At 44.2% G+C, this 15,728-nt stretch overlaps 2 protein-coding genes across 2 annotated transcripts in view; both read left to right on the plus strand.

The window, feature by feature from the left end:
* The window catches only part of LOC106816322 (phospholipase D1-like), a 37,743-nt gene extending 25,202 nt beyond the window's left edge, over positions 1 to 12,541 (plus strand). Inside the window, exons 12-21 of the mRNA XM_014820902.1 lie at positions 4,591 to 4,715; positions 5,045 to 5,163; positions 5,493 to 5,603; positions 6,206 to 6,316; positions 6,694 to 6,800; positions 7,334 to 7,479; positions 7,770 to 7,837; positions 8,451 to 8,668; positions 8,947 to 9,070; positions 10,419 to 12,541. Of these exons, the coding sequence (XP_014676388.1) occupies positions 4,591 to 4,715; positions 5,045 to 5,163; positions 5,493 to 5,603; positions 6,206 to 6,316; positions 6,694 to 6,800; positions 7,334 to 7,479; positions 7,770 to 7,837; positions 8,451 to 8,668; positions 8,947 to 9,070; positions 10,419 to 10,649 (1,360 nt within the window). The 3' untranslated portion in view covers positions 10,650 to 12,541. The remainder of the gene's footprint in view (positions 1 to 4,590; positions 4,716 to 5,044; positions 5,164 to 5,492; positions 5,604 to 6,205; positions 6,317 to 6,693; positions 6,801 to 7,333; positions 7,480 to 7,769; positions 7,838 to 8,450; positions 8,669 to 8,946; positions 9,071 to 10,418) is intronic.
* An 819-nt stretch (positions 12,542 to 13,360) lies between these two features.
* LOC106816323 overlaps positions 13,361 to 15,728 on the plus strand; it is a 16,475-nt gene continuing 14,107 nt past the window's right edge. The window contains exon 1 of the mRNA XM_014820905.1: positions 13,361 to 13,461. The gene's annotated coding sequence lies outside the window, so the exon portion shown is untranslated. The remainder of the gene's footprint in view (positions 13,462 to 15,728) is intronic.

Genomic DNA, 15,728 nt, shown 5'->3' on the forward strand with positions numbered 1-15,728 from the left:
TAAAGCGGTATTTGTTCCTGCCGTAATATAGACGAGTAGAGCGGCCCTGGCGGGCCATCAAAACTCAAGCCCTACAGGCAAGTTTCCCTCATATACAGAATGAACCCAGACAACATCAAACTGGTAGGGCGGATCTGTGGGTACTTAGAGCTGGTTGCATGCTAGGTAATACGAATAGCATAAACAATATAGTTATGGTCGAGGATCTATTATGAGCGGATAACCGGCAACATCAAATAAATCATTTGCAGCAAACTGATTAGCTTAATGCGATGTATGAAAAATACAGAGATCACATTATTCGCTAATACAATCTGCCTCGCCTGATGAGAAACTTTTGATAACAAGCGCCATACAAAAAAAAAGCGTTGTTCGAAAATGCGCGTAGCTAGAGTATTTTCAGGTTATTAGTTCCATGCCAACATCCTGAGACCCGGTTAGCCGGTCGAGAGCCGACGGCCATTAAATTTTATGGAAAGTTTTATTGAAGTTAACCGCCTAGTAGATGGGTATAGGTTTTCATACTTTGTCTCAAAACTAGGGCTGTTGTCATGGCACACAATACAAACTAAGAAAAGCTGCGCAGCGGAGGTCCCTGTTTTCGGTCTATCCTTTTAACGCGTCGTTTTAGCCATGGAACAGTTGGCAGACCCGTACCCCGTCGAGCGCCACTGCCTAAGTTTTATGCGAAAATATGTATGGAACTTTACCTCTAGTCCATAAAGAATTTCCATAAACTTTCCATAACAATTTTAGGCCGTGCGCTTCGATCGACCGTACCGCCGTTCTCCGAATGCGCTTTCCATGGCCTAAAACGACCGGTTAAAAGCACTCACAGTGGCTACGCGATGCGGTAACGGTTCGCTTTCCTCCAGGCCTACGCATCCGCCGACATCCACTCAGCACGTGATAGCGTTTAGAGATGAAGCCCTAGTTGGCAACACAGTAGTGAACACTGATCCAGGTGAAGATTCATGCATGGAACTAAACTGTCATGTGAATATACAGTATAGGCCCAAGTTCACGTGAAAACTATATGCCTAATCGCACTTACGCGTGAAAGCTCTCAATCGGGAATCGGTCCAATGTAGAGAAAAAAAAAACCGACTCCCTTGTCTGTTTAATGCAGCGTATGCCTGTTTGCCTAAACTCAGGCAAGCCATTCATAAAAGTAGGCCGTGGGTCCTCGACCCGAAATTGTAACCCTTTCAAATAAATTTGGATAAATTAATGGGCGTAGAGTATTTTTTTTCAGGTTAGTGTAGCCCCATGGACATTTGACGAGACGGTTACCGCGTCGAGGAGCACCGCTCTGTGTTGCAAATTTTATGCTATTGGCGGAAAGTTTATGGGAGACAGTCAACTGTCTTTAATGTGACTATGGTTTAGAGCAGGCATGTGATTAGCTTTTTCCACTCAGCTTTTTCATGTCCCTAAGAAGACAAAATTCAAAGAACCCCAAGGCGACACGGGACCTCCCGTAAGTCTTGCCTCTGGATGCCATCACGACGAGAAGCTTCTGGTGGTCTGATCATTCGTAAGATCACCAAGACCATTCCTCAGAATTTTTGAAGCTCGTGTGTAGTCGTCCAGCACTGAAAAGCACAATGTTAAACCTACGGCAGAAACCGAATTAATTCAGCATGCGCCACGCACTGTTATTGTCGGCCCTATCGTTGGCGCGTCATATGTAACAGTCTGCATGACGCCAATTAAACATTGGAGTCACTTATTACGTTTGATTGCTCGATAACGCGCTAATACTAAGATACATTTTTGTTGAGGGTACATGCATGACCCGAGTGAAGAAACGAGAGATAGAACCACTTAAACAATGTCCTATAAACAATAGCCTAAAAAAATACCTAAACAACTCTAAGCCAACCCACCTACCTCGGTATCAACCTAGCACTCTGCCGGAAACCCACACCAGTAATTTACGCGGTCGGGGTTGTAATCGAGCAGTATTAATAAGTTAAGTTTTGTGAGTCGAATATCACATTCTGTAGTCGGCCCCAGCAGTTAAGCCGGACACATGAGTAGCGACTAACGTTACGCCAAACGTACGTAGAATTTCTCCAGCTACTAGACTAGCAAATAACCTTGTGGCCATGACTAGTGTTGAAATCCACACATACCTATATCAGCTGCATTTAGTCGTACAGATAAATAGAACTCTAAATCGTCGTATGCCCCTTCCCCCATCACTGCGCGGCTTGTCTTAGTAAAGGCATTGAAAAGTTAGTATGAAACATTACATGGCTAGTAAATGACACGTGCAAGTTATTTCTCAAATTCTATTATACCTGCGAAGTGCTTGTATCTGACAACACGTACGCTTGTTTGCGTCAGTATACCTGTGTTCTGCCAAGCAATCCGCCACATAGCCATGAGACGTTTAGCTGCGGTTTTCACCGATGATTGTCGTAGCAAAAGATAAAAACGTTGACGTCACCGAACCCGCTGACCATTGGCCTATCATTTGTTTGGCAAATCACACGTCGGCAGATGGTGCAGCCAACGTTGTAATTGCCTCTCCAGAATATGTCATCAGACTGCACGGTGTAGTTTAGTCGAATCAGTGGTTTCCATCACCGCTCGTTTCTCTGTGCTGGGAGTTTAAGCCAAACGCCGCAGTGAAATGTAGGAACTAGGAGTTAATTTTGTCATAAGGTCATCTGGCCGTATGAGTTTGTTGATATGCATGGCCAGCGAAATACTCTTGGCTCTCAGTCTAGTACTGAGAGAACATTTAACTTGCGTCCCTGGGCATGGCGCACCTTGTGCGTTCATTCCGGCGCCCTGCAGGATTAATATTTGGAGTAGCAGAGTGCCTCAACAACTTGAGACAAACTAAGGCCATGGTGACCTGACTACGTCTGCTGCCCCTGGCGGCTCTAAGGCTGCGAAACCTGGCAGCGTCGCCTAGAGACCTCGTGAAGAACTAGACATCCCGTAGCGCGATAGGCTAGAATCAAGTCGAGCAAGGGGAGCGATGCGAGGGTCAGTCTGTAGACTGACACTCGCATGCTGCTTAGCGCGCATGGTAACAGTACTCCTACAAATATAATTGAAATAACAATTATGAAAAGCATAGATTATGTTCATCCATCTCTTGCGCTATCTGAATGTGAACAGAAATGTTCAGTATTGTGCGTTTATTATGTGGCCAAGCATTGTTAGTTATAAATTCTCATATATCTAAATTATACTTATATATGCACATGGCGTTGTATTATTGTCTATCTCTTAGTTTTAAATTCACCGGATTAGTATACTTCCATATTTGTACTGAGCTTTCTCATTGGAGTACCAGGAAAGCCTCTGTTCGCGTAACGTGTCTCCTCCTGTCCGAAAGATAATAATTTCGACCGCTCGTGTGTATATACCTATAGTAATATACTGTATAACTATAACATAAAAAACAAAGGTAGCATGTAGTGTAAGCATATATAACATTTCATGCTTCAGAGCACAGTTGCCTATTGAGCTTCTTGTTTTTTTGCTGCCCAGGTTACTGACTGTTCGACTGATAACTCGGAGCATCTCTGGACGCACAAAGGAGTCCTCCTGACCTCAACCACTGACTGATGAAAAGATAGCAATGGGGGCTGATCAATTGATACCAGGAGCTCATACCAAAAACACTCGCATCAGTCTATAGCATTTTACTGCATCTGAGACCTTTACACTTTGGCGATCATGCTACTGTTCCGTCCTGTCAGTTTCCACGCAACGCTACTACTACACTAGTGATCGCATTCAGCCGACCGTGTGACGAGACGTGTTGATGGAAATCCCAGTGTGTTATCATTGTCAAAGTCGTTCTAGTTCTCAGCTCAATGAAATTTCAATACAGAGAAGCCCGTACTGTTAGACAGTTACGTAATACGTAGTCAGGTACCTGATGTTGCCGTGGCTAGCACTGCAACAGAGATGGACGAATCAATGAGTGCGGAAGTTAGCGAATACTGATTCCTGTGGGAGAGGCGTCACACGTGTTCAGTACTATCATTCCTGTGGGAGAGGCGTCACACGTGTTCAGTACTATCATTCCTCTGGGAGAGACGTCACACGTGTTTAGTACTATCATTCCTGTGGGAGAGGCGTCACACGTGTTCAGTACTGTCATTCCTCTGGGAGAGGCGTCACACGTGTTCAGTACTGTCATTCCTCTGGGAGAGGCGTCACACGTGTTCAGTACTGACATTCCTATGGGAGAGACATTAGTTATGTGCGGCAATATCTCCAGCTGCTGTCGCACGTGCTGTGGCGAAAAAAAACAAACTGTGCTTCCGCGAATAGATGTGTAAACATTATAATCAATGTTGCTCCGACTACGCTACGTAATGCCTGCTCCCATGTTTGCTAGTGCCACTATTAGTTTAAGGATGCTTCTCTATTGATTCGTGGCTAACTGTATATGTTTGTGGACAATGAGCAGTTATTTAATGGAGGCTGAACCGTCTCTCTGGGATACAGATCGACTTCACGACCCCAGTGTATTATATGATGCCGCGAAGCTAAAACGTTAGCAATGAACTACTACTACGTTAACCACTAACTGTAAATGTTGTTATGGTGTTGTAGTGTGCAACCACCATCCCTGCCCAAAGCATTTACAGTGGACAGCAGCGGCAAGAGGCTGTGGGTTGGCAAGGATTACTCCAACTTCATCTTCAAGGACATTACAGATCTAAATGTACCATTCTCAGGTAACGTGGTATCTTATCACAAGTTGGTCATTATTAAGATTTATTTGTGCACCAGGGGGCAGCACGTGACAAACATGCTGCTAATGGCACGCGCTGAGATTTTGCGCGATTTTTAACGCGATTTCTGCTACGTTTAATGAACCGCTTTATTTAAATGGTGTTTAATTTACCTAGTGTCTAAACAAGATGGCGTCATAACATCCTGCATCTTTTTACAGTTTGTCACCATACTGCGATGTGAGAATAACTCTTGCAACATAACCCGCACATTACACACCTCACGTGATAATGTGCGCTGTCGCGTAATACTGCTGTTCTTGTGTTTGCAGACCTGATTGACCGTAAGACGACGCCGCGGATGCCGTGGCACGACATCGGGTCCTGTGTTTACGGCGCCCCCGCGCGCGACCTCGCTCGCCACTTCGTACAGCGTTGGAACCATGCCAAAGTAAGGCGTCTGCTGCGAATGTGAAAACGCTCGTATCTCGAGTTTTACTAAAGTTAATTTCTATACTATATCTCATTCGTTCTATCATTGACGTTACTAATCGTATGTTCCCTCGTTACACATTGTTGGCTTGTTACACATGTTCATTAAGGTTGACTTTGTAAAAGTTCACTTGCATTTATTCACATTTATTCACATTACATAATATATTGCTTTGTCGTATTGTGAAGCTCGATTCACTTTGGTCATTTCGCTGACAAATGTGTTACAACATAAAATCTTGCGTTACCTCATTTTGATGTACGATTTTATGTTATTTACCCCCAAAGACGGAAAAGGCAAAGTTTGAGGAACATTTTCCGCTGCTGTTGCCAAAATCCTATGACAACATCACAGTGCCACCAGAGGTTCAGAACCAAGCTATCAAGTGTCAAGTGCAGGTATAGATAATATAGAGCTGTCCTTTTGTTAACAAGTTTATTTGCAGCAGGATATTAGTGTGGAGGCAGAAAATAATCATGATTAACGTGTGTCTGGACAGATACCCTACTTCACATTGTGTTGCAACCAGTAGTACAGTTAGTGATCAGTAGAGGGAGTTACCAACATTATATACCCCGGTCATCACTGTATTACTGCTGCTGCCATTAGTGACCACTAGAGAGGATGTTAGTAATATGATATACCCTGGTCAACACTGTATTGCTAATCCATCCACTTTGGCCAGTAGAGGGCAGTAGTAGCTTGGCATACCTAGAGTCCCTTCTATATTAAGGGACTCTAGGCATAACGAGACCCTGGTCATCACGGCGTTGCATTGTGGGTAATTTAAATATTTGCAGAAACCTCTATTGCTGCTGCTGCCATTAGTTCCAAGCATAGATAACCTACTCATTGCTGTGTTTCTGCCAGTACTCAGGAGAGGGCAGTAAAGCAGTATTAACTATCCTAGTCATCACCAATGTTGCTGTCGCTGCTGCTCCTGTTAGTGGTAGTAAAAAAACATAGATACCTGATCATCATCATATTGTTGTTGTTCTAGGCTCTGCGCAGTGTGAGTGACTGGTCCATTGGTATTGAGAGAACTGAGGATTCCATCCACCAGGCTTATCTGACAGCCATCAGAGAAGCTAAATACTTCATCTACATAGAGGTAACTAACGCTATAGCAGTGCCTGTCTGTCTACCCGTCCATCTACCCAAGTCTGTATGTACCTGTATGGTGGTCTGTTTCACCTTTGTCCTTCTATGTATGTATGTATGTACGTACGTATAGACGGATGGAAGGACGTACATGTTCACTTGCTGACCTTGTCTCTATCCTAGTCCCTCTGTCTCTGCCTCTCTCTCAATCTTTGTCACTTGCTGTCCCAGCAATTGCCCCCACCTCCAGCGATCATTCCTTCTCTCTCTGAGCCACTGGCTCTATATGTTTTCGTCATCTGCTTTTACATATAAACACGTTCACAACATGTTCACCTAACCTGTGCGTGGTAGTGTTACTCACACTGTATATTGCTTACTTTACAGAATCAGTTCTTCATCACACAGATGGACAGCACTGTTGTGATTAACGGCATTGCTCAGGCTCTGTTCGATCGCATCCGGCAGGCTCACGAGGCAGGCGAGAACTTCAGGTGAATATACTCACGCCCACGTCAACCCACTAAGCCACTAAGTCGCTAAGTCTCTAAAGCGTGATAATCCATGTAATTTGACATCAGTGTTTTAGACGGCGCGGTGCGTTTTTTCCCGTGAGTTCCGGCTTCCAACATAGTAGCACGTTGCCGTGGGTTTCTTTTCCAATTACAACGAAGGCGTTGGGCTTTTGCTTGATCGACCCTTCCCTATATGCCGGGTCGACTGTGTTCACGCATCCATTTGAAAGGTTGATAAAGTGCGTGAGATGCCGGTGGTGACCATGAACCTCACATAATATGTGTGAGCTGCTGTCACACGTATTTCCACACATTGCTGCGTGTTTGCTTCCGTCTTGTAACACCTCCGACGGAGGCAGCTGTGACAATAGACTTCCTAACTGTTGTTTTACATGATGGTGCTGTCATGTCTCTCTCACGCATGCAGGGTGTACGTCGTGATGCCCCTCCTGCCAGGCTTCCTAACTGTTGTTTTACACGATGGTGCTGTCATGTCTCTCTCACGCATGCAGGGTGTACGTCGTGATGCCCCTCCTGCCAGGCTTCGAGGGAGAAGTAGGAGCTCCTAGCGGCTACGCGATTCAGGCTGTCACTCACTGGCAGTACGCCTCCATCTCGCGCGGCGGCAATTCTCTGTTAGAAAAACTCGGAGCAGCCGGTAGGTGCACGTGATGGCGGCGCGGCGCGATTAATGTCGGTATGTGACGTGTCGTAGTGAGATGGAAGATGTTACGTGGCATGCGATCTGTCTTGTAGTGTGACGTGTAGTGTGGTTTATTGAGCAACAGTGACGGTGCATATTGTGTTACCAGTGTTGCCATGTGCTGTGTGTCACTGTGTATGCGGCGCGTGACACGTGGTGTGACATCTATGTGCATTGTGACACGTGGTGTGACATCTATGTGCATTGTGACACCTGGTGTGACATTTGACACATTCATGCTGCAGGAATCCCCGCTCAGAAGTACATCACCTTCCACGGCATGCGCACACATGACGAACTGGATGACAAACCGGTAAGTACGTGTGTGTGTGTATTTAATAAGACTTTATCTATCAGTAGGGTGAGGGTGAAAGCAGTCTGCATAACCAAAGCTTCTGTCTTTACGAGGCCCTGTAACAATACTGGCTATTGTACTAATAATAAGTAACACAAACTCCTGTACTAATATATCATTGTAGATCCAGTATTATCTTATGAAATCTATCGAATTAGCTGTGTCCATCGACCAAACAGGTACCTGTTACTAAATTAAAACTGAGAATGTAAAGTTGTTTGTGTTAGTGTCGTTGCTGTGCCTTGTGCAGAGAGAAAGGCCAGCTATGCAGATTGAGGTGATTTACTTACTTATAAGTTTATATCATTTTACTTATTTTACTTATACTACTATTCCTTAGCCCCTAACCATTAGAACCATGAATCATGGTAATGCTATACATCTACCGTATACTTATACTCTGCATGTATACTAACAAGAGCTTGTAATTAGAGAGTAATTACTGCCTAACTACGAGGTCTTGATGCTAGCATTCATGCCTACTAGTATGTATAACTGGTATACATGTTACTACACCCCATCCTTGCTGTCGTTTTCGCATATATGACATGAATGATTCTCACGTTTGCAGGTATCTGAGCTGATCTACATCCACAGCAAGATGTTGATCGTAGACGACCGCCTCTGCATCATAGGTTCTGCCAACATCAACGAGCGCAGCATGCGTGGCAGCAGGGACAGCGAGACAGCGGCCATCTTTGAAGACACGGAGTTTGTTCCGTGTACGTTCGATGGCAAGGACGGTCAGAGGGGACTGTTCGTGGGTTCACTCCGCACACAGGTGTTCAGGTGAGAACTCGACAGCCTTCTTATCATGCGCACACACCCATCACGCACGCACGCGCATGCACGAATCCTTCACGCGCCCACGCACGCAGACGCACCCGTCATGCACCCACACACACGCCCACGCACCCACCCACGCACACGTGCATCCACCCACGCACTCACGCACGCACTCACCCACGCACGGACTCTCGCACACTACAGCAATACACTAGTGTGAGACTGTGGTTAGTCACAGCTGCATTCCACCGTATATCTTCTTCTGTTCGCACTGCGTGCAGGGAACTGCTTGGCCTCATGGACGATGAGAATGGAAATCAGATCGTCGGCGACCCGGTCACGGACGAATTCTACAAGAACTTGTGGATCCGCACAACCTCCATCAACACGGACGTCTATGACCAGGTGCGTCATACCGCTATGACCTTGTGTCGTACAACATTCTTAAAAGTGACTCGCATTTCTTGCAAATTAAAGTTTTCTTCTTTTTTTTTACAAAATATAAACTGAAAACATGGGGCCCGTTGTCAGAAACATCGTAAAGTTAATGCTAAAGTTAATGCTACGATAACACTTACGACTAATGCTAATGTTGCGAGACTAGCGTTGACAGAAACACATCGCAGCTATTAGAAAACTTACGATAACAGGAACTTCATCACAAGGCTGCTGATTGGATGAGAATCAATCACAAAATTCAAATTCATACACATTTATTGTACATCACAGTAATTTATGCATATTATGATGGCTAACCACATATAAATAATATTTGATGAAAAACGACGTGGTCATGAATTAATTCTGCACAACAAGACAAATTCTCACACTGTAACGCGAGACGCGAGAATCGTGGCAAGCGTGGAAAACCTTTAGAACAAGAGAACAAATGCCATACGCCATTTGTAAATGTATTGTTTTGTTTTATTAGCGGTAGATAATTAATGATTTTGACGTGTTTTTCATGAAAAACACACATTTTATTCATGATTATAAAATATAATATCACTATAATTGTAATTCGTAGTGTAAATGTGTTATTTTCAACTTTATATTAAAGTTACGAGAGGGTCTGAGCTCTCGTAATGTTATGAGGATATTTGCGACGATTTTTCGTTCTCGTAACCTTACGATGTTTCTGTCAACGGTTTACGAGTGGAAGTTAATGGTAAGACTAATGTTGCGACTAATTTTGTTTCTGACAACGGCCCCATGGATAATTGAATTTGCTCAATCGTTGTATGGTTAAAGTGCGTTGTACCTATTATTTTGCTGCTTCGTTTGATGAAAACTCACTTGCAACTCCACCCATACATTTCCCGTAGTAAGTGACTGGGGTGTGTAGCAAAAAGGCCAGTTGTTCGGATGCTTTCAATTTTTTAATGATAACCACACTGATCCTATAAGAGTTGAGGATGTACTTACTAGTGATGTTAGTACTAATATTTTATGCAATTCCAAAATTTTCTGTGACCAGGTGCGTCATTCTGTTACAACCCCATGTCTTACAACACTCTTAAAAGTGACAATCTCGCATTTCTTGCAATCTCGTTTTTCTTTATATAATATAAACTACGAAAACATGTTGTTGCTTTGCTCTTTGCATCTTTATATGGTTTTCCTGTATTTTGCCGTTTTATTCAATGGAAACATGCTGAGAACTCCCTGCATTTCCCATAGCACCAAAAAGGTCAATAGATTGGATCGTTTAAATTTTTATCCGAAACCACATTGTTTTTTCATTGTTTTACAGGTATTCAATTGCATCCCGACAGACCTCGTGCGCACGTTTGAGCAGTTGGCCGACTACAAGGAAAAGGCAAAGCGCCACCTGGCAATCACGGACGTTGATGCAGCAAGAGAGCAGCTGTTGAGGGTCAAGGGATATCTCGTCTTTTTGCCTCTGCATTTCCTAGCTGACGTGGACATGAGGCCGCCAGCTACAACGAAAGAGGGGCTCGTGCCAGACATGCTCTGGACTTAAGTTACGTCAACCACCACCAAAGAAGAGCTATAGTACATGCTATATGTATATGCTATAGTACATGCCCTGAGCATGAGGTTACATACCACCACCAGGGGAAGCTATAGCACATGGCACGCCGTGAGAATGTCATGGACAACCACCAGGGGGAGCTATAGTACAACACATGATTTTGACATAGTCACATTTCATCACCAGGGGGAGCTATAGTACAGCACATGCCGTGAGCAACACGTGATGCCACACGTTGCCTGAATTACACCTCACCTGGCGTCCCAGTGTTGTCCCGGTATCCAGTACTTCTGGCAAGCCGTCTATGAGCAAGATGTATGAGGCTGTACTGCCATAGCGGATACAGGTGAGGAAAATACACATGGAGAGATGTCTGGGTACACAGAATTACTGTATCTGAGCTCTGTTCCTTGACAATTTCTCCAGGTATTATCCTATTTAGATGTTTAGGTTTCAGAAGTTTGAGTGACCTTTAGTGCCAAGGTGAATAGTTCCCCCCCCCCCGAGACGAATTTTATATATACCAGTGTCACTGCCACATAAATATAATAGATTTTATACAAGCGACTATTGCATAAGTGCACATCGGCTGCACTACGGGATGTATTCAATGCCGATTTTACTCGAAATATGGTGAGAGAATTGAGTATCAGTTTCCATGAGGGCAAATCGTTTGAGAAGCACAATGTGTGGAAATGTGTAGGCAAATGCTATTATGTTCTTGTTCATACGCTTTACGGTAGCAGATACCTGATAGCCAGTTACAGTTTATATTATAGTTATAGATACTTATTCTTAAACTTTTGACATTTTATCTGCGCGTTATTATATTATGCACGTGCGTTAGTTTATTTGATGCGGGCAGACATTTTAATACTTTTAGCGCTTTTAGACAACCCGTGTACATGTTATAATAGCTTACAAGTTAATGGTGGCAGCTAGGTTATGACTTAATTAACAACGAGTGGCTACATTTGCACGGCACATAAGTTATTCACATTAGTATTATAGTTATTTGATCACCTATCAGATTGTTATATACATACGTTATATATCATATGTGTGCGTGTAGTAGAACCGTGAACATATCTGTATAAGCTGCACAGATGTGTACATGTAATACAACAGGTGTGTGCATGTGCATCGCTATCTCCTACAAATTTTTACATTGTTAATTTACGGATTATTTACGTCTACGCTGTCGTGACAGAATATCAGTCAATGAATCACTGACTGCTAAAGCGTTTACATGCTACCTGTATAATGGAATTATAGACACTGTGTAGCTAACACGCCCGTGATCAAGCTCCACCGCCATGTAGTGGCTAAATAATGAATCGCGTACGATATTGAACAACGAATATGAGACGCTTAAATGGATTGTAAGAGCAATTACTGGACCTGGGAGTGTAATGTTATCTGGTTGTGATATATAATTATAAGGTGAACGTTGATTCCAAACATACTAGCCGGTTATTTATTCACTTGGCAGATCAGGTCGGCAACACATTCGCCTCAATCTCGTATGCTCTGCTTCCATTGTATCAATGTGCCATATGGTTTGGTTATATAATATGACAGGGAGTGGGCTTGATATTGACAACTTCTTACTAAAGATTTTATTCACGGGTTGCTGCTTCCATCAGTATGGTTACCGGTACGCTACAATTCCATATATGTGTATTGTATTATTTACATTATTCTAAATGTATAGATTACGTCGATGCATGTATTTATAAATAATCACGGCATGATTGCACTGTAGCCTTAGTATTTCTTATGAAAGATTTTTACAAGGCATTACCCTGAAGAAATGTTTCAAATGAGAAAATCGAATTGTCGTTGTAAACACAAATAAAATTACTATTTTGTATGGAAACTGGTTTTGATTTAAAAACGTTGTTTTGAAGTTTGCTAAGCACTCTGTGTCCTAGTCCGCAAATGCAGACGTAAACTTCGCTTTGCTAATCTGAGGGTGCGGGTTTACTGGGGTCTGCGTCGGCTCGGACTATCTGTGTCCGTACATATGCTATGGTTTGAATTATGCATATCACACACACAAATAGAATAGTTTTTTTGGTGAATTGATTTTTTGCGAATTCCACATTAATAGCCTATATCGAGCATATACTGTGTTTTTGAATCTGGCCCCAGGTATTTTTTTCAAATGTGCTATCATGTCTTGGTCTTGTTCAACCATGAATTGGTCTTGATATTCTAGACCGTAGTAATAAGCTCTCGGCCGCTTTTAATAGTTTCCTAGAGCTGTACAATCCCTCCTGAAAATCAAATGGGTACCCCAGGCTCAGCCCCAGGAAACAGCACATAACAGGAAAAAAACAAGTCTATATATAACCACTGGGAAAACTGATAATTTTTAGGTTTCGGCTCACTAGATGGCGATACCAGCGGTATAAACAAACGTTTGCGCCTCAGATTTTGCACAACAAACCTGAAACAGAGAATAGACTGGTACCCGGTCCCACCTCTCAGCTTAGGGTCCCATCGAGTAATCGAGGTGGGAGCGAGTACCAGTCTATTTCAGACCGTGACAACGGCAGTCGTAATGGAGGACGCGGGAAAGGTGGGTGTGAAAACAAAACGAGCCAAACGCAGAAATGTATTTACTGAATCTGAGAAGAAAAGGAAGCGTCAACGTTCGCAAAGGAATATCAAGCGTCAACGCTCGCAAAGGAATATCAAGAATAAATATCCATGCTCAAATCGAGAGATGGGCAGCAGCAAAGAAGGCCATTGATGTGAAGTCGGATGCGGAGGTAGCAAAACACCTGCTGGACATGTAAGTTTGTGATTGAATACTTATACTACTACTAGGATAGGAATAAACCTATAGTATAATTATACTACAGAATAGGCCTATGTTTCGAAACTAAATGCTATACGTGTTTGTGTGTACTACTACTACTACTAGGCCTACTTGTTACTTGTTTAGGTAATGTCTTACTCTTACTAGGTAATGGCTTGACGTCATGCAGCCCTCCTCGTGCACCAGCACGAAAACGCCGCATAGCGGCCGCCAATACAACTAACCTGCACTATTCTGAATACTTTATCGAGTCCCTTTAGGGTATAGGGGATGATGATCTGAAAATCGTCCACCGAGAGTTCTGTTCATAGCACGAGGGTTTTGAGTAGCCACGAAGATGGGGCACGGCTCGAAATGCCCCACAAAGATTGTTGGGTAATGTGCGAGCGTCCTATAGCCGTCAAAAACAGAATTTAAACGTTTCCCGTCGAGACACGCCCACGGCAACTGCCAATCACCGACACGTGCTCGCCCGTGCGTGTACGTGATAGGCCAGCTCTGTTGCTGTTCTTTACCCGTACTCTAAACCGGTCAGGCCGGGCCGTCTACTAGCTCTAGTACTATAGCCCGCAGGATCGCTGCCGCAGGGCTATAGCACATTAGCGCACAGCTGTAATCTAAGCAAATGGTCCAACTGATGTGAGCAAAAATTTATCCACAAAACGTAAAATAATCGGGCTTTTTAACACTTATCTATCAACATGGACATCTCACCTATCTTTTTGAACACTTCCACAACTTTACACCAGGTATTTATGCTGTTATTCCTCAAAATCAAAGTAAGCACTTATCGAAATTACATTTCAAATCATGTGGCGTGCGCACGCGTAATGTCACCGGATATGTTGGCAAAACGCAAAGCAGCTATGGTGCATGTATTATTAACGGGGGTGTTCCTGCTTGTGCTCCCGATTGTGCGCACATTGGCGCATCAGGGCGAGTTTACCCACCACCCCCGTTAATAATACATGCACCCTTTCACGCAGAATAGCTGTCTTGCGTTTTGCCAACATATCCGGTGACATTACGCGTGCGCACGCCACATAATTTGAAATGTAATTTCGATAAGTGCTATCTTTGAGGAATAACAGCATAAATACCTGGTGTAAAGTTGTGAAAGTGTTCAAAAAGATAGGTGAGATGTCCATGTTGATAGATAAGTGTTAAAAAGCCCGATCATTTTACGTTTTGTTGATAAATTTTTGGTCACATCAGTTGGACCATTTGCTTAGATTGCAGCTATGCGCTAATGTGCTATAGCCCTGCGGCAGCGATCCTGCGGGCTATAGTACTAGAGCTAGGCCGTCTACATACTAGTACACGTTTGAAACATAGTCTACGGATCGAAGCCATTCTACATGAATTCACATAAAGGTTTCCACACGGGATTCACTGCGCGCCTGACAACACGACGGCAGTCGACGTATATAACCACCGCGCGGGGTTGACTCACCCCCCTCCCCCCACATCTCGTCTCGCTCCCCCGTGTGTCCTGCGCCGGTCGCTCATCATATCATGCATTTTGGAACCATTCTACGATGATCGGTCATGTCACGACTGTGTGCTGCTGAAGTCGCTCGCATGCGCCTGTATACAAGGTAAACGTCACGTATTGACCATATAATCTGCTATATATTATATAATGACCAGGGGCCCGTTTTCAGAAACATCGTAAACTTAATGCTAATGTTAATGCCAAGATAAGACTTAGACTAATTATTGTCTAATAGACCCACGCACACGCACACACAGTGACACACTCGCACGCACTCGCACACACAGTGACACACTCACACGCACACGCATACGCACACGCACACGCACACACACGCTCACACAAGGACACACAAACACGCACGCACGCACGCACACGCACACACAGTGACACAATCACACGCACACGCACACGCACTCGCACACGCACTCGCACACACAGTGACACACTCACACGCATACGCACACACAAACACGCACGCACACGCACTCGTACACACAGTGACACACTCGCACGGTGACACACAAACACGCACACGCACTCGCACTCGTACACACAGTGACACACTCACACGCACACGCATACGCATGCGCACACGTACACGCACACACAAACACGCACGCACGCACACGCACGCACGCACACGGACACGGACACGCACTCGCACACACAGTGACACACGCACACACGCACGCATACGCACACGCACACGCGCACACACAAGGACACACAAACACGCACGCGC

This window comes from Priapulus caudatus, unplaced genomic scaffold, assembly GCF_000485595.1.
Source record: "Priapulus caudatus unplaced genomic scaffold, Priapulus_caudatus-5.0.1 Scaffold1349, whole genome shotgun sequence".
NCBI lineage: Eukaryota > Metazoa > Priapulida > Priapulimorpha > Priapulimorphida > Priapulidae > Priapulus > Priapulus caudatus.